The 22,610-nt window shown below is 40.9% G+C and overlaps 1 protein-coding gene across 4 annotated transcripts in view; it reads left to right on the forward strand.

Moving 5' to 3' along the window:
* Positions 1–22,610, forward strand: part of SPECC1 (sperm antigen with calponin homology and coiled-coil domains 1) — a 91,388-nt gene that overhangs the window by 40,708 nt on the left and 28,070 nt on the right. For 2 of the 4 annotated variants that reach the window (XM_072881777.1, XM_072881778.1), the window contains 7 exons: positions 5,875–7,442; positions 9,297–9,504; positions 10,165–10,238; positions 10,804–10,982; positions 19,947–20,092; positions 20,315–20,415; positions 21,708–21,789. In XM_072881777.1, the coding sequence (XP_072737878.1) occupies positions 5,875–7,442; positions 9,297–9,504; positions 10,165–10,238; positions 10,804–10,982; positions 19,947–20,092; positions 20,315–20,415; positions 21,708–21,789 (2,358 nt within the window). Of the gene's footprint in view, positions 1–5,874; positions 7,443–9,296; positions 9,505–10,164; positions 10,239–10,803; positions 10,983–13,704; positions 13,767–15,434; positions 17,092–19,946; positions 20,093–20,314; positions 20,416–21,707; positions 21,790–22,610 lie in introns of those variants that run through there. The other 2 variants (XM_072881779.1, XM_072881780.1) reach the window with 2 other exon arrangements.

Genomic DNA, 22,610 nt, shown 5'->3' on the forward strand with positions numbered 1-22,610 from the left:
CAAGACTGAATGCATATGAGTACCTGCCTGCATTACCTATCTGTTGCTGTATGTTACCAATGCTGCTGTGGATCCTCAGCAAGATCTTGGCAAAGCCTGAGTAAGTGCAGTCATGCTGAGTCCAGGATCTACCAAAGTCACAGGCAGAGGATAAGCTGAAAACCAAAACTGATGAGAAGGACCTATTTCAGCTAAACCACATGTGACAGAGCACAGTAAAATTGTATGGGGAGGTTTAATAACTTTTTTTATTTGCTGTACGAGCATGGGCTGTTAATAGTATTCTCTTTACTTAGCCATTCTGCTAAATGCTTGCAGCCACTTGATTTATACTAACCTTTCCCTCAAGATATCGCAGGAATCACTTTTCTATCTGCGGCTTGGGAGCTCTGTTCAGATGGCAAAATTTATTAAAATATCTTAGCACATGGGAACAGAATTCCAGAACAACAGAAGAATCACAGTCTTCTGTTGGCAGGGAGGCTATGAGTTAGCCCATAATTTCTTGTTGCTCTCTTTCATTTCGCTATGGCTTTTTGATGTGGGAGGGATGTCAGAGAGACACAAGACAGTGAAATAGCTGGTCTGTTGCAAATGCAGGAGCTGGAATGAGAGAGATGTAACAGTCCTCCTAGAGCAGCCAATAACCTGAGAGTACAAACTTGTCTGCAGGCAATAGCTTGCCTTTTTGAAATGTATGACTTTAACATTGCAGAGTGCCATGAATAGCTTTCTTTTATTTCTTGTTATCCTGCCCTTGCAATTCAAGTAAGGTATCCATTGTTTAAAAACATCACACCAAAGATGCATCTGTCCTCATGCTTTAGTCTTACATGGCTGAAATGCTTTCTGAAATGAATCACTGATCAGCATGCTTAAATTACATAGATGAACTCTACATGCAGGAGACTTAGTACCTGCTTAAGCTATGGAAGAATGAATTACTAACGTGGGTTTTTAAATATGTTGAAGAAGCAAATGTGTTTTTATTGTTCTTAGCTTAGGAGTTGACAGGATTAAAATTTAGAAGTAAACTACAAAATGGAACATTCTCTGTTAATTTGGTCCCTGGAACAGCAGAAGCCCATGGCATTAACCTTTAGGTTATTAATATGTTGATGGAGGGAAGGATTAAGAAAAGGGCAGGTTGTGGGACACAAATGGCACAAAGGCCAGAGGCAAATAATCTTGTATTGACTCCAGTTCTAAAACGTAAATTCAAGGCAGAAATTAGAACATTTCCAAAGGTATTTCTGTGGTCGAATGAAGTCGCTTCCCAACTGAGATTCTTCCTCTGCTCTGGGATTGGAGAAGCAGGTATTTGAACTGTTAATTATAGTTAAGAGTCAAGTAAAATAAATGTAACTTCAAGGCTAGTGCTTTACTGAGAAGACCTTGATATGTGCTATCTCAGAGCACACGGAGTGTGAAGGCTGATAACTTACTGAATCTTCATTCCAAAACATCATGCGTGTCCCTCCTGTGACTATAGTAAAATGTTTGCCACCTACTCTCCCTTACCCTGCTAGCACTGTAATTACATTAGCCATACTGCATGGACTTTACTTCTGAGTCCTATGTGTTCCACCTTGGGGGACTGGGAAATGGGTTTCTCCATTCCGTAGTCCATTTTCTTCTGGTTGTGGATGCCCCTATGGGAGCTGATGTGGCAGGTGCTGAGAGCTTAGATCAAATATAGATCATTATGTGGAAAAACTGAAGAGTAATCCTGGTCCTTCCTTCTGTGAAAAACATCGTAGCTGTACTGAAAATGAGATTAAAATGGCTAAAGATCATAATGAGGCGTCAACTTATATCTCATTAAAGTCCCACACTGTTTCTGACACCAGCGGAAAGTCAGTGAGTATGCCCTGGCAGAAAGTGGTGCAAACAATAAAGCTGCACGGCAGGCCGGGAGCCAGGAGCTCCAGCATCCTGTTCCTTACTGACTTCTGTGACCTTGGGTGAGGCATTTCATTTCTCTCTGCTTCCCTGGCCTGTAACCTAGAGTTAACAATTATGTGTTTCAGAGGATTTGAGTCAAATAGCTGTAATTTTAAAGCACTTTTAAAATTATAAGCTCTATATACATGTTAAGGTTTAATCCCTCACACATGAATAGTGTGGCTGATACTGAAAATGGGAAAATGGAGGTGTTCTTACTGGGTGCCAAGGCGAGGAATGTGATGATGAGGTGACCTCAGTCTGAGCAAAACAGGTTTTTGGGCAATAACTCTCAGTGGAATAATTCAGGAGTAATTCCTAGTTCCTCTGCATGGGGGAACACAAGCTCAGCTCATTAGCAGAGTGGGTGTGGGACTGGGAGAATGGGAGGTTATGTATGGTGCAAAGGGAAGGAGAACTATACTGTTGGTCAGAGGTAGGCTGAGCTTGGGTAGGTGGGACAGCGGGAAAGAGGTTGTGCTCAAACTTGGCAAGAGAATAGTTACGCTAACAGGTTGGGCAGGGTGGATGAACAGTGAAAACAGGAATGAGGTACGTAGCACCATTTTGACCAGACAGAAAGGTATTTAATGGTTTGGTGGTGTTTTTCCGGAATGTCTCCTTTGAGATGCAGGGCTGATTGTTTTTCTCTTCCCTGCTGAAAACAAGCAGCACTTTCTAGGAAGTAAAGTCGTGCGTGATTCCAGCCACTTTAAGCAGCAGCATAAATCAACCCTAGATTAGGTTCTGCAGCTTGGCAGGCTTGTGTCTGTCTGGAGTCTCCTATAGTCCATAACCAGTGTGGGGTGCTGAGCTAATCAGGTCACCAGGGTGACTGTACAGCCCCAAATGCAGTTCCTGCATTGTGGGTGCCTCGGGCTGTGGGGCTGGCGGTTCCATTTATAATTGCTACACTGCTCAATTTCAAGGTCATTCGGAGGGGGAGTCACCCATAAAATAGACTTTATAGTAGTGCTTATGCTGGCTCTGGTGCTTTGTAATCAACATACACATGCATTGAGAACTGTTTTTCTGGGCTTTTTTGGCTTTTTAGTATTGCATAGCACTGTATTGGAGAGAGGAAAATACATAAACACTTCGATGTCATGAAAAAACAGGTAAGTTAATGGTTATTGATGGATAGCAAATGCTTTGTGATTTATGACAGAACAAGTCAGCAGAGCATGGAGTCTTACAAAACACATGGGACAGGTTGAGTAAGCTCAGAGCCTGCACTGGTTGGCAAGCTGGTGAAGTACAGATAATCCCAGTTAAATATGCTTAATTGTTATCCTTATGTGTACGTCTTCCATTGCTCAGGATCATGTTGCAATTGTCATCTGGTGGCAATTAGAAGCACACTGTCATTACTGCCAGAAGTGCTACATTTCTCTTAGGAAAAGGTGGTTTTCTCAGTGCCATGCAATCTTTACCAGTGTGTAGTAGCATCATTATTTCTTGTAATGTAATACTGCCCAGTCAGCACTACCCATTGCTTATATAACACTACCCAGTCGTGTGCTGACCAGGTGACAGTCATGTCATTGCACTAGTTTGGGCATTGCAAAAAAAAAAAAGATAAGTTATTCAGGGCCTTTGCTTTGTCATAAAATTTTGTTATAACAGTAGAAAACCCCTTCAGATGGAATAAAAGTCCAGGACGTAACAGAAGGCTTTAAATCCACCCCTTAGGCTCCATCAAAGAACGTCTGTGGCCATTTGTAATACGTATTTTACATCTTAAATCTGTAGTATGATTATAGCTTGCATGAGTACTGCTTCTTTACTCTGGACACTTGTCCTACTGTATGTTCAAGAGACGCATTCAAACAAGGCCTTGTTCTCTCTTGCCTGGACACCTGGGAATCCCCACATGAACCTCTGCTTCTGAGCAAGAAGGAGCTGTGCTGAGCTGGTATTTCTCTGCTGGAGGCAATGCATCACATCATGGTCTATTCAATTTCCCTGTTGTCCTTCGTCTTATGGTGTTAGCTGCATTGGCACTAAAAGCTTTGCTCGTCTGCTGAGCTCGGTGTGAATGTGGCTTACAGGTGCCAGATCTTGGCAGTTGGGAGCCCTCGGGTTTAAGAAGCGTGCTGAGCAGCGAGCTGGGGGCCTTCAGCTCTGACAACTGAAATGAGTTCTCACGTCTGGAACTGTACCAGCAGCCATTTGAGTTGCAGTGGAAAAATCTCCCCTCTCAGCTTGCATTGCACTTTTCGCTGGGGAGCCTGGAGCTGCCTTGATATGTTGGCCCCTCCAGCTGTAGATGACTAAATGAAGCTGTGTGGGCTGCTCGTTGTCCGGCCAGGCTGTCCCCGCTATCTCTTCCCATAAACACTGGAGCCTTTGTCTCTGGCCTTATCGTGCCCCTGCCATCACAGAGCCCTTTCTGTGCTCCCCTCCCAGCACAGCGCCTCTGTGTTCAGGGGTCTTTTCTTCAGCTGCTCTTTGTCTCCGGGTGTTTATTGTGCCTGCTGCAGAGTGTGTGTGTTTGGGGGAGAGGAGGAGGGGCTCCTGTTTGTGTGGGGTTTATAAACCTAGTGCATTCTTCAAAAGAGATGCTGAGCAAACTGGGTGTTGTTAATATTAACCCTTCACTGCCCTGCATTACTGAGGGAGATTTCCTCAATGTGTGAAAAATGCTTTGGGAGCTTTATGAAGTTGCTTGCGGTGTAAGGCAGTAGCCACGCTGTTGTGCAGCAGGGAGTCTGCTCTCCCTTTGGTTTTAACTGCCCTTTGATTTTCTGTGAATGCTGCACATGTGTATCAGCAAAGAGAGCCTCCCAAATGTGAGGAGATGTAACTGATTCTAGGATTTCCCCCAGAGTGCTTCTGAACCTTGTTTTTATTGCAAACACTGGCTCACTAGCCCTTTCTGTTTGCATAGCTGGCCCTTGCATCCTGTTTATGTGGCTACATCAGACAATATCTCTTCATTGTACCATATTCCAAAACTTTATGGCTCTGTACTTTTGAGTAAGGCCCAGAAAACAGGAATTTCTTAAATTCATAGTGTTGCCACTTGTAGTGGCATATAATTCCTCCCCTTTGAACCAGCTTCTTTTCTTTAACCAGCTTGTTATACTTTCATGGTTAGGATGGCTCTTATTGTTTCTTCAGCATCCATAGTCCCATATTCCAAGAGAGAGCTTTGGAAGATGAAGATCAGCAACTCAGAAACTTTATTTCCCTTGTAATCATATAATGCTTTGCATTAAGTTGGTTTGGGGGGGGGGAAGAGACAATCAAGAAACAGAACAGCATCAACTTTCTAACCTCCTTTTGCTCTTCTTCCGTAAGAGGATGGGAATTTATAACGTGAAAAAATCCCCCGTCCATCTCTGCAAGAAGCTGCAGCAACACAATTGTCTTAGTGTTAGAAGCGCCAGGAGAGTTTCGTATTTCACTGAATCTGCAGTCAGCATAAATATTTCAGACCTTTTTTATGGTGATCTGCATAAACTGAGCATAATGGAAATACATTAGTTTTATGTGTGATAAAATACTTGTGTGTGATAAAAATACATTTTTTAAAAAGATGGTATATTTTCCTAAGTTTACTGAACTTTTCCCCATAAATTAATAGGTTTAAATTCAGCGTTTCACAAAGTAATGTAAAGAATTTTTATTTTCAAATAATTAATATCCTGGTATTGGGGTTGCAGTTCAGGTATTGCAGCATCTACGTATTATATTATTACACTGGGAAAAAGTTCAGCAGACTGTGTTCCTTTGTCGGGGGTGGGAGAGGAAGAAATGCAAAATAATACAAGCCTTTGAAACACGAATCCACACACTCAGTCATGACTAAACCTATTCAAACACTCAGGTGTTTTTTCCAAGACTGCTCTAGGCTCTAGCATTGTTGTAGTGTGACTTGTTTTCTTTATGAACTAACTCAAGTTGCCTCATCTCTTTCTCTTCAAGGAACAGTTTCAGCTGCAAAGCGCACAGGGATTCCAGCACCCCGGGAAATATCATCATCTGTATCCAGAGAGAGAGCTGTATTGCGTGGTCAAGCCAATACTAGGAAAACACAACCCAGCCCCACCTCTTCTGGTACACCAACTCCTACCAAACACGTGCGCTCCACTAGCAAGTCCAAGCAAGAGAATGAAACTGGTGACAAGGCTGTTCTGGAATCTCAGGTTAAAGAACTCCTGGCAGAAGCAAAGACAAAAGATTCTGAAATTACCAAACTCCGTTGTGAATTGAAAAAATGCAAAGAGAAAGGGTCACTTAACACTGAAGGAATGGGTGCTTCCAACCAAAATTTAGAAACAGTATCACCTGTTGACATAGATCCATTAATACGGACCCTTCAGGAAAAAAACAGGACTTTTCAAAAAGAGCTTGCTAGCCTGGGAGAAGAAAATCGTGTTTTGAAAGAGAAATTGCTTTATCTGGAGAACTCTCCTCTCTCAGACACAACAACAAGCAGTGGAGGTGACAGCAGCCTCCCAACGCCAACTACCCAAGAATCCAGTTTTGGAAGCCCATCAAAAAATGTGTCGAGAGGTGAAATGGATGAGCACAGGCAGCATGTGAACGGGGGTGCACTGCGCAATTCAGGTTCTTCCAGCAGTGATGTAACTAAAGCTTCCTTGTCACCTGATGCATCTGATTTTGAACATATAGCAGATGTACCTTCCAGGCCAACATCCTCCAACAGCAACCACTTCAAAGGTTCCAAATGCTCCACTACAGGAAGTTCTCCAAACAATATTAGTGACCTTTCTGTTGCATCTCTTACAGAAAGAATACAGAAAATGGAGGAGAATCACCACAGCACAGCAGAAGAATTACAAGCCACTTTGCAGGAGCTGTCGGATCAACAGCAAATGGTGCAGGAGCTGACAGCAGAAAATGAGAAGCTAGTGGAAGAGAAGGCTCTCCTGGAGACTTCCTTTCGTCAACATAGAGATAGAGCAGAACAGCTGAGCCAAGAAAATGAAAAGCTAATGACTCTCCTCCAAGAGCGATCCAAGAATGAAGAAAGCAGAGCTCAGGAGGGGAAGGTCCTTGAACTGGAACAGAAATGTGCAGAAGTTCTTGAAAAAGCACAATTTGAAAGAGAGAAATTGCTCAACATTCAGCAACAGTTAACCAGCAGCCTACGAAGCTTAGAAAGGGAGCATCAGGATGCCCAGCAGGTGATTAAAAGCCTGAGAGAAGAAAATGAGAAGCTGCTTAAACTTCTAGAAGTGGAACAGCAGAGCAACAGCACAGTGACAAAAACTCTGGAGGACTGTAAAATTGCCTTGGAAGGTCTAAAAATTGAGAATGGCTCTCTCAAAACTCAGTTAGAAAGTGAGAAACAAAAGGCCGCAGAAATCAACGCGATGGGATGTACTACTGACAACTCTGAGGTGCAAGAGATGCTGAAAGTAGCCCACGCAGAAAAGGATCAGTTGGAAGCATCTTGCACTGAGCTTAAACAAGAGCTGCTGAAGGCAAACAGTGAACTGAAGCACATTCAGGGTTTGTTATCTAAGGTAAAGTAGTAACAGCTGTAAAATATAATGGTTGTTTATCTGTCCTTCCATAAATAGATAATTGTTGGTCTTTAGATGGTTATTGAGCCACTGATTATAAGTTTCCAGGATTTAAATTGCATTAATTGTTTTTGAATGGAAGCTTGGGTCATATGGTATTGTCTCTGTTTCTGCTGCTGTATGCATATTTTCCCAGGAGTAACTGTTAGCATAGAGGTGTTTATAAATTCAAAACTAATTTCCCCTAATATCTTCTGCAGAATTTACTATTTTGGTAAATAGAATTGTGTTTATCAAAATTGGAGCAACAGAACAGGTCAATAAAAAGATACTTTGATATTATGTGAACAAATATTAGTGAAAATCACTTGGTAATCCAGATAGAGGAGGGCATGAGTAGTTAGCAGCGAATATTAAATTCTGAATAATTACTCGTGATTAATTACTAGTGAACTATAGGTGTCATTGGTCACGAGAACACAAGGATATGAGCTAATGCTCAGAGGAGCTGATAGCTACAGCACTATCACTAATGATGCACGGTCAAGCTCCAGATGAGATTCTTTTCATAAAACTAAAATATTTTTACAAAACTGAGAAGTATTCTGTTTTGGGATAGGTAAAATAATGGCAAAAAAATAGACTTATTTTAGAACAGTGTTTCTCTGCCTCATTTGGTAGTCTCCAAGCTTAAGTCAATTACTGTTTCTATTTTCTGTGTGATCCTGGATGTTCAGAAGAGAGCCGCAATGTGAGGCATCATAGAACAAGCGTTAATAAAGCACAAGCCAGCGATTATGTTCCACCACTGGAAGAGTGCAGAGTGATAGTCAGTGTGTGCAGCCTTTCCTGTATTTGGAAGGGATCATGAGAAGAACGATAAAATTGGCTAGTTGCAGAGGAGGAGAGCATTGCCAAAAAGCACCTCCATAATTTCAGTGATTTAGAAAATCCAGATGTCCTTTCAGCTTACATAGGTGACCACAGCAAATGGAGTTAGTAGAGGAAGCTCCCACGTGCTTGCTCGAAGCTGCAGTTCATGAAGAATAAATGAGAAACTGCTGAGTGCTCAGACTCTGTACCAAACTTTTATTGCTTGGTTTTGAAACCACAGATTTCCTCCTTTTTACTCTTCCTTTCCCTCAAATAAAGCTGTTTTGAATCATTGGCTATTTGTGACACCCAAACAAGACCACAGGCTTCTGTAAGGCTGCCCTTCAGGCAGGCTGTGCCAGTGCTACTCACTGAATTGGCAACCTACACATTGCTTTTCCATAACTTGTTCATATTAGGAGATCTCCCCTACACCTGGAAACATAGATCTGTGCGCCTGAGCCAACAAACTGAAGTGCAGCAGATTCCCCGAAGTGCAGTAATTCCAGATGTCCTATATCCAGAAAATATACTTATCTGCAGTAGCTAGCTCTACTACGTATGTTTTCACAATCCATTGAAAATGGACATGGTAAAAGCAGTAAAATTGTTAATGTGGACAAACTGATCGTCATTTTGGCCCTAAGGCAGTGATATCACTCTCATGATACATGAATAGATGTGGAGCTTTCCAGGAATATCATTCCTCTCTGTTCGTTACCTGCAGAGATTGGTTTGGAATTATGATCATCATATAGAAAATCTAATTTCCTTTCTAGCATCTTGTTTTATTATCCTTATGACTAGGAAAGGAAACTGACGTTCATAGCTCATCTATGTTTCCTGAAACTGTCTCATTAGCATTGAAACTCAGGTTATACAATGCTTAATTCTTAAGTCCATGAGATGCCCAGTAAAATCTCTGAGTGATATCTGTTAAGAAATAAAGACAGACTTGCAGCCTTCTTTCCTCCATTCCAGGCTGAGAATGAGTGTGGTCAGCTGAAGGAGGTGTGTGACCGGCAGGCTGAGCAACTGAGCAGAACCAGCCAGAAGCTGCAGGAAAAAACATCAGAGAATGAAGCAGATATAAAAAACCTGAAAGAGACCATTTTCGAGTTGGAGGACCAGGTGGAACAACATCGTGCTATAAAACTTCACAATAACCAGCTCATCAGTGACCTAGAAAGTAGGTGGAGCTGAAAAAAGGATTTAAGTGAATTTATTCTGGAGGCTCAGTTATGGCTGCAATAGGGAGGAGGAGGCGGCATGTCTTTATGTGTGACAAAAGCCTCACTTTAGAAATACTCCAATTTTGGCCAATCCTTTCTGTTCATGCACAAAAGTCACTATTTTAACAGTTAGTGCTATAGAAATAATATTAGAGACAGTCTGCAAGCCTCGTTCTTCAGCGAATGAAGCCCATTCTAGAAACTGGAATTATTGGCCTTTTAAAGAGCTTTTAGGGAAAAGCACTAGTGAGAGCTGTGAAGTCAAGGCTGCTGTCGCATGGTGGAGGGGGAGCTGCCACCTGGTGGAATGAGTGGCACACTTCGCTTACCAGTCTTGCATCGAGTGCTCCAGGGGTGTGTGCGCTGAGTAAGTGATCCTGCACATGTGATTCTGTAAATTTAAAAGTCTGGTTTAATGCCTCAAAACAATGACCTATTTCGGAGGTGTTTGAGTAAGGAATCTACTGTTGGTTGCATTCCTGATCCATTGAGAGAGTACCTTAATTTCAGTTTAGTCTATTCAGTGGCATTATTAGAAGCAAAACCAAATAGGCTGCTCACTTTTCACCCTTGCCCTTATGTGTTTAATAATCTTTTCCCTTTTTTACTGTTCCTAGGTAAAGCAATGAAGCTGGAAGAACAAAAACAAGACACAGAGAGGCAGCTGAAGGCTCTGACTAAGCAAATGAAGGTAAGGCTTAGACTCCATGAGCAAGCTAAGCTGAGCTTTTATTGCAATACTGGATTTGAGAGAAGCATTGTGTTTTTCTAGACCAACTGTAGAAAGTTCTTTCTACATCCTTTCATTCTCCATTCTCTTCACTCATTTCTAGCTGTTTCTTTGCCTGTGAAGGAAAAATGTAATACATCCTTTGCAAATTACTTTTACTTTTTGTACCTATGGACTTCTGCTACTTTAGAACAGCCGTTCCTGCTTCATAAATCATCAGTAGCAGTGACCTCTTTTCAGCAACAGTGCTTGTAGTAGTATCACAAGTCTGAATGATCAATAGCTATAGGAACAACTTTGTACTTTTTGTATTGGAGTGGAGAGCTTAGCATCAGTTTCTTCTTTGGCAATCTCGTCGGTACTGTGTAAAGGGGCAAGTATTTAGTTTGACCTCGGCATCGTCTTGAAATCGTGGCGAAATCCTGGTCACTTGTGATTACTGAAAGAGTGATCAATAACTAAGTGCTCAGCTCAAGCAGGTGCATTTTTACAGCAAACAGTTTGGGATTCTAATTGCTCTTTCTAGGAAGATACAGAAGAGTGGAGGCGTTTTCAAGCTGATCTGCAGACTGCAGTGGTTGTAGCCAATGATATTAAGTGTGAAGCCCAGCAGGAGCTCCGTGTGGTAAAGAGGAAGCTTCAGGAGGAAGAGGAGAAGAGTGCCAGGCTGCAGAAGGAGCTGGATGAAGTGAAGGGCAGCAACAGGTTGGTTACTTACAAAGGCCAAGATTTGATCTCTGTGACTGCTCACATGCATGCAAACAGTGCTTTGTCAATAACTATTCATTGGCTTGGATGTGCATGTTGTCTGTTTTTAACTCTTCTGACAGATTTTGTTGTCTCTTATTCTAAGATGTTTCTGTTCTTTTTTCTTTTTGGTGATCTAATTCTGTCAAGTAGGCCATGAAGGTTTTAATCAGCAAATATTAAGTAATAACAATTGCCAATATCCTCTTATAGCTTTGTTCTCAATATGCTATTCCACTGTGTTTTGTTGCTTTCATAACTCTCTGTGCAGCTGTATTAAACGATCTGTGAAAAGATTGGTTGGCTACATATATTCAATGGGACATGCAGAAGAGAACTACTTAACCTGAGAGGAGACAAGGACTATATATGCTCAAATTAAAATGAGGACTAGCTGGACTTCTTTGTTGTGCAAGTCTGATATGTGCTGACTGAGTGATCAATGCAAGTACTAGGATTCCTCATCTCACATCTCCTGTCCTTAATTTGAATCCTGTTATGTGATTAGCTGTGTTAAATGGTCTGGACTGTGGCCTGGGTTAGCATTTAGGCCAAAATTGTCTTTGTCATGCAGTGGACCCACCTGTAAAACAATTGCTGTAGTCTCAGTGGTTGGAGGGGGAACAGTAATTGTGAACCAGAGATATACCCCAGCATGGTAAAGGTGTATATGTGGGGCTTCACCCTGTGGGAGCATGGTAAGAACAAAAGTGACTTTTACAACTGAATCTGGAACCAGTACAGATGCCTTACAATGTGGCTTTTATGCAGTGCATGACCTTTTTATGTACCACCTTTCATTCCAAAACTCATACGACAATTGAAGTACTAAATAAGAAGAGATGGAAAACAAAAGATGTATTAGAAGGAAGAACCACCATTTCTAAAGAAGACAGTGCTCTGCTCTCTTTCTGCATTGACGCAAGCAGAGCTGCAGTGGTGAAAATTTGTACAGGGGGAACGAAGAAAAGACAGAACACAAACATTGGTACTGTTTATCAAAAATGTGTGCCAAATTAATTTTGCTCCTCTGGATTTTTCCATTTAATATCTTTCCTAGTAGACTCATGGCCACTGGTAGAATAGCTACAGGAACACAGTGAATCCTGTCACTTCGTTCAGGTGGAGTAACAGTCCAGCTTTTTGTTGCACTTATTTCCTCACTGTTTTCCGTTCAGGAGTTTCCACAGCAGCTGTACAGTAGATTGGAGTAAAAACATGGGAGGGCTTTTGTGTGGAGGTGTATGGATCAGAATTCCTGGACTGAAGGAACAGAAATACTTCTTTTCAGAAAAATAAAGGAATGTGTTTAAGCTCAGTTTCATTATGAGAGTCCCCAGTGGATGCAAAGAAAAGCTATTACAGACTATGTATTCAGACAAAATGATTACCAGACAGTACTTAAGTTCTGGGCTCTGTTTCCATTCCTAATTTGTTCTTAATGAAATTTCTCATTTAGAGCAGGGTCCATATATAAGGGCAGGAATCATATACTTGTAGTTTCCTCTCTTTATTCTTTTGGTTTTTAATCTGAAGATGTATTTGAGAAGTCTTAAATTGAATAGAAGATGACCTGCTAATTTGCAAACTGGGATATTTATCTTCCATGTATAAGGAACGTGGCTGCATTGTCAGCTCTTTGGCATAAGAAGCCGGAGCTGCAAATACTGCTTTTGAAATTAGATGCCCAGAATCCATACATACATAGTTCCAGAAGGAGGTATTCAGACATGTATTTAATTAAGTCAGTTTTGGCATTTGTCTCTCCCTCTTTCACATACATATAGACATATGTCTGTCTTTGCGTCATGTTGACTATCTGTATAGCTTGCTTTGAGTATTACATTGGTCATGGAGCTACAGTGGGCAATATTTATTCCCTTTCAAAGACAGGTGTTGAGGCCAAATTTTGCATCTGTCACTTTAACTATAACTGATTTGACTCACTGTGTCCATGCAGAGAGTGCAACATTTCTGTACTGAGTGGTATGGAGAAGATAATGAAGCCTATGTAAGTCATTGTCTAAACAAACCAGCAATCAACAGCTAAGCACTGAAATTTTAAAACTGTACTGACCTATAAAACAAATTCTTGAAGTCACCAAAGCTCCTGCTGAGAGCCAGTTCTACACTCGGAGTTATTTTTGCATTCCTGAGGTCACTATCTTCCCCAGCACCTCAGCTTCTTTCACCTGGAAAGTTCTAGGGATATTCTCATTGTTGCTTTTAAGTCAGCTTTCACAAATGCTACTGCTCAGAATCAGCAGTAGATTCTGGTACCTGCAGTGACTTTTAATGCATGCTCAGCACTGGTGGAAACAGTTTGTAGCATGATACCTTAACACAGTCTATAAAGTATTCCTCATATTTGCTAATGCTGAGCAGCTGTGTACTCAGCTGAATATCTGACAGTCCCTAGTGAAAGTTTCCTGTCTGATTTTTAAGCTCTGATTGGAAAATGTACCTTCCAAATAGCTTGCTACTCAAAGGTTTTTGGCAAAACCTCAGCCATCTCTTGAGGGTCATTAGACTCCACCTCATAAATTGAACTTGAAGCCAGTTTATCTCCTACGACATCCTGCCATTTTAATGTTTGCCTGTGGCTGCCTGAGTTCCTGCCTCCAAGTTTGATTTCACTGTTACATTCTTCTAATCAGACAAAAAGTCATTTTTGGTTCAGGAACAACCAAAGAACTTGCAGAAAAAATCCTGATGAGGTCATCAGAGTTCATCTGAATGAAGGTAAGAGCCTCCCAAAGGCATCTTTAACACAGATTAAATGTCTAATTCTGACTAAGAATGTTGGGGGGAGGTTGGACCAGCATCAAACAAATGGAATAAGGAAGAGAGGAGTTAACTTCTCCCAAGTTAGTACTGATCGAAACCTACAAATTGATTAACCCATGTTTCAGACAGTCTTCTATGATATTTTACATCCTAATTAATGTTATTTCTCTGCAGTAAAATGCAAAACCTTACAATCCACTGTTGTGTAACTGTATCCTCACAGAGGGTGGAAACCGAAATTATATAGCCTCCATCCTTGGAGATTTTCAAGACCAGACAGGAAGACCCTGAGTAACCTAGTCTGACCTCATAGCTGACCCTGTTTTGAGCAGGAAGTTGGACTAAGTGACTTCCTGAGGTCCAGTCCCTTCCAACCTGAATTATCCTATGATCCTGTAGCAAGTTTCATCTTTTCAGAACACTCGCCTTGGAAATAAATTCATTTTTGTAACTGTTCTAGGATCAAATATTTAAGTGGTGGAAAAAAAATGCTATATTGGGTTTGTAGCACAAAGGAAGAAAGTTATTGCTGAAAGTATCCAAGTTATGGACAGCCCTTTTTAGGCTTCATTACACACCCATTTCTGAGCCTTTCTGGCAATACACTGTTTAGCAGCAGTGAAAGTTTCAAGGTCTTGCTTTGACTCTTTCCCTTCAAGTTCTCAGAATTATTTTGGCATTATAACATTATGTGCCTTGCACCGAGAACATGGAGGAAAGACAGTTGGGTTGGGAGGAGTACTCAGAAAACAGAGAAATTATATCTGTAATTAAATGAGTGGTGACTTAGAATAATAAAATAATCTAACCAAATCTTCAAATGGAAGCCTAAAGTGAAGATTGTGATGTATCCCACTAATTTGCTTCTGTTCTTCCTCCTAAAGTCTCAAATGCCACAGCATGGCAGTGTTACATGCTTTTTCTTCTGGAAATAAGCTTGTACGCTATGTGTATTAAACCCTGCTGTCAGTCTGTATGTGCTGATGTGCTGCTCATTTGTGCCTGTGTTTTGCAGCTGTTCTGTCTTATAGAGGTCTGATAGTTCATTCTGCTCTCACTGAAAGTAAGCAAACTAGAATGTCAGAGCAGGGTCCTTGAAGTATTGTTCATTTGCTGTAGTTAATGACTCCTCAGAGTTGGTTCTTTGGGTTTTGAGGTTTTTTACACTGCATGGAGATTATTCCATCCCCTTTGGTGTAAGGACCCTGAGACAGAAACTCTGACTGAGGTAGAGCAACCCTAGTTGCCTGGACAGGTTCATGTACCCATTTTGAATTAATAGTTCTGAATGATTAGAGGAGAGGAAAGCCAGGAACACTACCATCCCTGTCCTTTGAAATTGGTTCCCTGGCTTTAAATACTTAATTTCTTCCTATCTGAGCAACATAGATTTTTTTTTTCTCTTTTGTATTCTGTATTGTTGTTTGCTCATTGCGTCCTGAAGCTGAGTTAGTGGAGTGTTAAGGCACTCCTTTAACTGTCCTAGCAACACCATCAGCATTTTCCCCTCTCCCCTTTATTTAGTGATGATGGGATGATTAACTGTAAAATAGAGAGCTGTACCTCAGGATGGGTATTGTATTACTTCTTATAACTTCCCAATTGTTGTCTGTATCTCCATAGGTGCCTGATCTCTACCAGCTAATACAGCCCTGAATGGATGCATAGCCAGGCCTGTGAGACACTTCAGGACATACCTTCAACTTGCCGCTGAAAAAGGGAAGTTTCAATTCGAGGAAGCACCTCCAGTTTTTTTTATTGCCCTGCAAAAGTCAAGTGTATCACAAAGTATCGCTACTCAGGTCCACCTCCTCCCCTTGGGCAAGAGCCTATTTCTTTGTTTTAGAAGGCTTCTCTCTTCAGAAGACTCCATGAGGCGGAAAAAGTTCTGAATTAGTCTAAAGCCAACTAGACCATAAGAAGTAATCACAGAGTTTTGGGGAACTGAAATAACTGAGGGCTTTTTTGGAGGGATGGGGGTATTTGCCCTGAAACAGAAATTCAAACATGCTATTTTAAGCTTAAGCAAAAAATAAAACTGAGTGTGTATGTCTAATTTGTAAAATTTAATGCACATACACATTATGAATTCTCCATATAATATTACACTCATAGATCTATCTATGAGTGTCTAATGCATGTATGTATACAGATTAGTATGTATACATACACAAACTCAAGTGATAGGTTACTGAAATCCAGCAGGAAAACTGAATAGAAACATGAAGTTAGTTATTTGGTATCAGCTGCTTTGACGGTTTCAGGTTTTTAATAATTGTTTTGACAAGGCACTCGCCACTGGGTGGCATGTGTGACTCGGTGTGTGTTAGGAAGCAGGGTGGTACCCAAGGAGCATGTCCTGCTATGACTTTCACATAGAATGTCCCACATGAGGTTTGTCCTGGCTGTGAGAACTGCAGATGGAGAGATCAGAAGGAAAAGAAATTGATATATCAAGCCCCTAGTAAACGTCCTCTCAGAAAGGAGTCTTTCTCATGGTCTTAACTCAGGTGAAGTGTATGATCAGGGATAACTTGCTGAAGTTCTGCCTTGCAACTGGAGACACCTGGAGAGAGCTTTACTTGGAAGCTAAAGAGAACCTCAGAAGTCACCATCTCTCCCAGGAGATCATCAGGATTCATTCCAGGACTGGAATTTCATGTCTTGGCTGTGCGATTCCCGTCCTTTCCTCCTGGATGTGAAGACCTAGCAAGGGCCTGGTCTCAGAGAAGGCTGAGCTAGTAGAGGATTCTGCGGGATGTCCTGGCTTTGGCATGGCCTTCACCTGTGTGCCGTGCTACTGGAGTGTATGCATATATGCACACTTGTGTTGCCTTTCTTTTCTGTGCTGGCAGCTGTTGAATGTTGGTTTTTATGTTTAAGAAATATATATTAAAGTGCCAAATAAATGTCTAGTGTCTGGAATTGTCTGCTGCCTGCCCTTGGCCTCTCTTATGTTCTGTGCATCAGTAGCTGTGTGTCTCTTTGTGTCCCTTGGAGTTCAGGAGGATTCACAACAATGACAGGAACTGTGTTAAAGACTAGATTGTGGAGTAATTATTTCTGAAAATATGGTTCTGTGGTCCTAGGCCACCTGTAACAAAGAGGTCATCAGAGCAGTTTAGAAATTTCATGAACACATGAAGGCTGCTGTTGCCAAAATCTATACATTCAGCACAGAAAGACTTGCACTTTGGCGGTCTATTGTCCATATATTCCAAACCTAGAAAACAAGGAGACTAACTCTTGCCATTAGAGAAAAGCTCACTGCATCTACTTCTCTCACCAATGAATGAATGAAACTAGGCAGTGGTTTTGTGAAAAAGACTCTGCACACTTTAATTCCTTTGTGGCTAAAGTGCTCTGCTTCCTCCTGGAGCTGCTCCACTTAAGCCAGCTGCATGTGCAGCATTTATCTGTGTGAACCATTCATTCTTGTTTCAAGGCAAGCACACAGCAGTAGATGACATTTTGCTCAAATCCATACTGTTTGCAGAGCTTGCTTAGTCGTCTTGGATGGCCTAAGCTAAATTCTTTGCACAAGGAGTAATTTTTGGTCTGAATTTATGGCTTGTCATTAATCTTTCCAAGTCATTTTCTCCTATACTGTCCTCCTGAATTAGCTTGCTACTGCAAGTTAAGCTATTACTCTTCTGCTTCTCTATTAAGACACCCATATATGTACACATACATGCATCCCCTTATCATACAGAGATTTTTCTCTGTAGAAGTGGAAGGTACACACCAAGTTTCATAACTCTCCATTGCTTGTTGGCTGGCATGTGTGGTTTTAGTTGAAGCAAATAGGTCTCAGTACTATTCTTCCTACATTTCATGCCAAGGTTTGCAGCATGAGAGGCCTCAGTTTTCTGATGTGATTGTGTTTAATCTAGGAGGTTGTTTCAGGGTGCATTAGAAGCCTATTACAAATATACAGACTTAAGATTACAGGAAGCATACTAACAAAATTGGAACAGGTAGTAGCTCCAGCACTTGAATCTTCATAATTACTCTGTACGAGGACAGAATAATGGCATGTGATTTCTCAGAGGACTTTTCTGTGGCATGACATAGGGGCTGGTCTAGTTACTCTCTACCTTTGACATGTTTGCATCCTTTTGCAATCAAAGGCTAGACTGAGGAGGCTAGTTTGTGAGGCTTGAGCTGTTCTCAGAGTTAAACCCTAACCAATGAAGTGATGGCTGCCTGGAGCATACCTCTGGCTTGCTTTATTCTCAAGATTTGCCAGTTGGCCTACAGGCACTTATTATTCCTTTCTTACTCTGATAATAAACCTAATAAACCCCACAAACCTTGTGCATACCCTTGTTACCTGGATGACTAGACAGAACTCTAGCATAGTGGCCTGTTTAATTCTTGAAAGTGCAATGGATTGCCTTGGGTGGCTTGGTATCTTGAGGCAGAAATCTATTCTTCCTCCATACTTTACCAGAAGCAGGACTCCTTTAGGTTTTGTGTTTTTGTATAACTGAAGTGTAGATGCTATCACCTGTTGATTTGTTATTTAGGCTTTATGAAACCATAGAAGAAAAAGTGAAGGGTAGAACTTAAAGTTAGTCAGCAAAACACTGGCTCCCTCAGAGCTCAGCGAATCTTATCCAATCTGCCTTTCCTCCTTATTGGATTAAATGGAGAATGGAACTGAAATGGCTTTTTCTCTAGCCATCTGCCTCTGCAGGCTCCCCTGGCACACAAGGAGCTTGAATGAATTAGCAAAGAAATAGCCAATGTCTGCTTAAAGACAGCACCTCCTTAAGCTCTGCCAAAAATAGAAACGTGAGTCACTTTTATTCTCTTATTCATTGACACCCTTTAGCCCCTTGCATTTTGTAGACTGTGATGCCAAAATGGAAAGAAAAAGGCTCTGGCTTCTATTTTTAGCTCAGCAGAAGTTGTTCAACCCCATAGGCACTTTCTGGATGGATTCCTCCAGCCTTCTTATGAAATAATTCCTGGTTTTGTGTTCATGTAGCTCTTGGTGCCTGCCATACTTAAAAGTAGGGAAAAGCGGTGATGCCCCAGCATGCATTTCTTAAGCAGCTAGGAGATCAGGAAAGTAGCGTATAAATACTCTCTTTTTACGTGACTAGACTTTGTTATCTAATTGCAGCTTTCCTAAGCTAAAGCTAGGTAATTACACTCGAAGTCTACCTGAGAGCTACCAGGTAAGTACAGTGTCAGTGCTAAGCAATGTCAGCCAGATCTGTAAAATGCATGACTAGAAGCAACAGTTATACTGTACGATTAAATTTGCTGTTTAACACGGCTGTGGACTTTCCTGTACTAATTCTTGTAAGTCCAGCACCTTATCTTGACTTCAGAATTTATTTTCAATGGAGTAACTTAATGATCTTTCCTGTTAAAATATAAGCCTTATTTCTATTTTGAGTTTGTCTATCTTCATTCCAGCCATTGAATTTTGGTATTCTTGTGTCTGTTAGGATGAAGCACTTAACAGTTTAACAGTTTTATTCCCCATATAACTATTTATGGATTGTGAGTGAGGGTTTACTTGGTCAGCAGATGTCCTTGTTTGATAAGCTGTAAGAGTTGAGTTTCCAAAGTTGTTCATTATGAAGTATATTTTCTGGTTTAATTTTTATGGCTCTTATCTGAACCCTGTCCAATTGCTTATTTTATTTTCAATTATGGCATTTTAACTGGTAATAATTACTCCAGCAGTGGTCATGCCAATTAAAAACATAGAGTGTAAAATAACATCTTTCTCTTTGGTTACTTTCCTCATTATACACTGAGGACCACAGTAGCCCCTTGGCCCCTGTGCTGTATTGAAAGCCCATCTTCAGGTAATTATCAATGATTACTCACAAGTCTCATCAAACTGCTTTTTTCTATTATAATCTTCCATCCTGTGTGAGGATGGGGAATGGGGATGATATGGTTAACAATGCAGAAAACTTTGTTAGACTCAATGATTTAATGTTTGCCAGGCACTCCGAGACAAGAACATGAAGATTCTAATGAGTGGTCCATGTTCTGGGCATTACAATAAAAGATGTGCATCGTTGGATTTGCCTTACTACATATAAAGACCTTTAATCTCTGTTTGCACTTCCTGTTGCCCCTGACTTTGATCTGGTTTCTGCTTTGCAGGCTGACAGCTGAAGAGGTAGAATTTCTAGAGGCAGATACAGCCAACCGCTGGCAAGGAGTCTGCATTAGCAGAGCATCTCCCACACCGTCAGAATCTGCAGCCACTGTGAAGTCGTTGATAAAATCATTTGACTTAGGATGCTCAGGTATTTGAACACACTGTATTTTGTAGTAAAAATTTGTCTAGCAGTGAGCAGGTAATTTTTGCCATTTTGTGCTGCTTCTTGCTTCTTGATGGGTATTTTCTGTCAGTGCTTGGTACGTAAATACTATCTGTGGAATATCACTACACCAGTGGTTCCCTGTTCTGACAAGAGGGAGATAGTTGGGTTTGAAATGCAAATGTTTCCATGTTTTTTTCCTTGCAGGTAGCACTGGACAAAATATCACAGTTCACAAGGTCCCCAGGAGCCCTCTAAGTGGAATTCCAGTGAGGACAGCCCCAGCAGCTGCTGTTTCCCCCATGCAGGTACAAGGAGCTCTTTCTATCCTTGCAAGTTCTAAAATGGGTAGATGCAGTGTTTGCTACAGCATGACATAGCTTCAGCATGCCAACATGCATATGTTGACAAGGGAAAGGGGAAACTCATCTGTTTATTTGCTGTGAAACATCAAATGCTGTAGTACTAACAAAAAGGATCAAAGTGAGTTTGTCTTTGACTTCAGCTTAGAGGTCTCTCTGGACGGATGTGAACTCTTTGGAATACAATTCTGAACTTTAATCACTGTTGACCAAAAAATAGGTTTCGATTATTGGGGGTGAGTTACAAGAAACATCAAACTCAACTAGGTAGCTGGCATGTGAGCTGAGAGACAAAGGATAGTAAGTTTAAGATGTATGCTCCCAGTTATCCAGTAAGTTCATACAGTGCTGAATGAAGAGCTCTTACAGTTTGTTGTTTTTCCTGCTGAAGCATAACTGCTCTGGAATGTAGTACTTCTTATGTCACTGCACCAGGTAGTTAACTTTTTGTTAGCAATTTTCAAATCCGTGGTGCAACGTTATTGGAAATACTGCTTTTGTGAACAATGGAGAAGCAAATGCACTGTGCTTCCTGATTTCCACATATGCTGAAAGTGGCATACCATTAGACTGCTAACCTTTCTAGGCTTGAGAAGCCATTGTATGTTTTTTGACTGGGTGTTCACTGGACTTAGGATATTCCCCTCTGAATCTGGATAAAAAACAGTTGCAAGGTTAGGTTGTCTAGGTGAGTGTTCTGAAGAATGAGATGACTTTGAAAGACTACTTGACAAATGTGTGAGCACATTTCCTTCAAAGAATCAGCAAAGGAATTGTAAAGAATGGGATTAAACAGAGGTCTGGGAACCTTCTATTAATGCCTGGCTGAGGGGGTATTAATGCTGAAAACTGGTGCTGGAGCTGCAGAGACAAGAATCCTTCTGACTTACGATTCAGGGTGCTGGGGACAGAGGCAGGGTTAGGAACAGGCATTCTTACTTTGGGTTTGTGACACTAGATTATGTTTGGCAAGAGAAAAAATGGTGCAAATAGAAATGTGGAATAGTTTAGGAACCAATGTATTACCAGCTAAAAATAGTGTTCATTTGTCCTCTTGTATTTCACAACCATTTATCCAGCTCTAGGTACAGCTGATACCTTGTTGAAAGGTTTCTGTATCCCTCCACCTGCTTTGTGATCTTGAGGTAGCAGAAACATCTCTTCTTTCTGCTTGCCTATTTAAGTGCAATGGCTAGTATTTTTTTAAATCTCCTTCGTACACTTGTTTTGTTTCACAGAGACATTCTGTTTATAATAATGCCAAGCCAGCCAGCAAGGGTGTTGCCAGACACGCAGACCTTTCAGACCTTCCTCTTGCAGGTAAGTTGCAGTAAACGTACAAATATTGCCTCTTTTTACTAGCAAAAGCTTGTCATTAACTCTTGGCCTCTGCCTGGGCTATTTTTCCTCTTCTCATATGGTCAAAGGAAACATGAAAAAATGTCTTCAGAGTCTTTGTTTTAGAGAGCTTATTAATTTTGTCATGTTTCCATTCGCATCTTGATCGTAGCCTTAGAAAACTAAAAAATAGCTGATTTACTGTGGTTTGCCAACACAAACTTGCCTTCTTTATTCCAAAGTATCCATGGCACCTCTCTAATCCATGCTGTGGAACTGGAGAGGATTGGATTTTGTTCAACATGTATATATCTGGAACAAGTCCAAAGCACTGTCTTTTGAGGGTTGGTTTGTTTTTAAATTGAGCTTCATTTGAAATACATCAAACATTTCAGATACTGATGTGACTGTTTTAGGAGCAGTCATATTTGGGCTCGAAATAGTTTGTTCTGAGAGTTCTCAAGAGATGCGTTTGTTTTTATTTCACACTTTGCTTTTGTTCTCTTGTCATTTAATATTCTTCTCTACCAGTGTTTGTTTCCCATTTTCTCTAGTGCCCTTTATTTTTATTATCTAGTCCTGAATGTAGTTGTTGCATTGAAATCAAAGCTAGTAACAACAGATTATTGAATTTTTAAGGACAGATGAAATATTATATTCCTGTAGTGAAACCTCAGTGAAACTGCAGGGAGGGACAAAAGAAATCAGTCACAACTTCTTAATTGGTAGACTGGATTTTCTGCAATAGTTTGCTAGTGCAGGAGAGAAATTATAACCTGTCTTCATTTTTAGATTCTTCAGAT

This window comes from Ciconia boyciana, chromosome 17, assembly GCF_034638445.1.
Source record: "Ciconia boyciana chromosome 17, ASM3463844v1, whole genome shotgun sequence".
Classification (NCBI taxonomy): Eukaryota; Metazoa; Chordata; class Aves; order Ciconiiformes; family Ciconiidae; genus Ciconia; species Ciconia boyciana.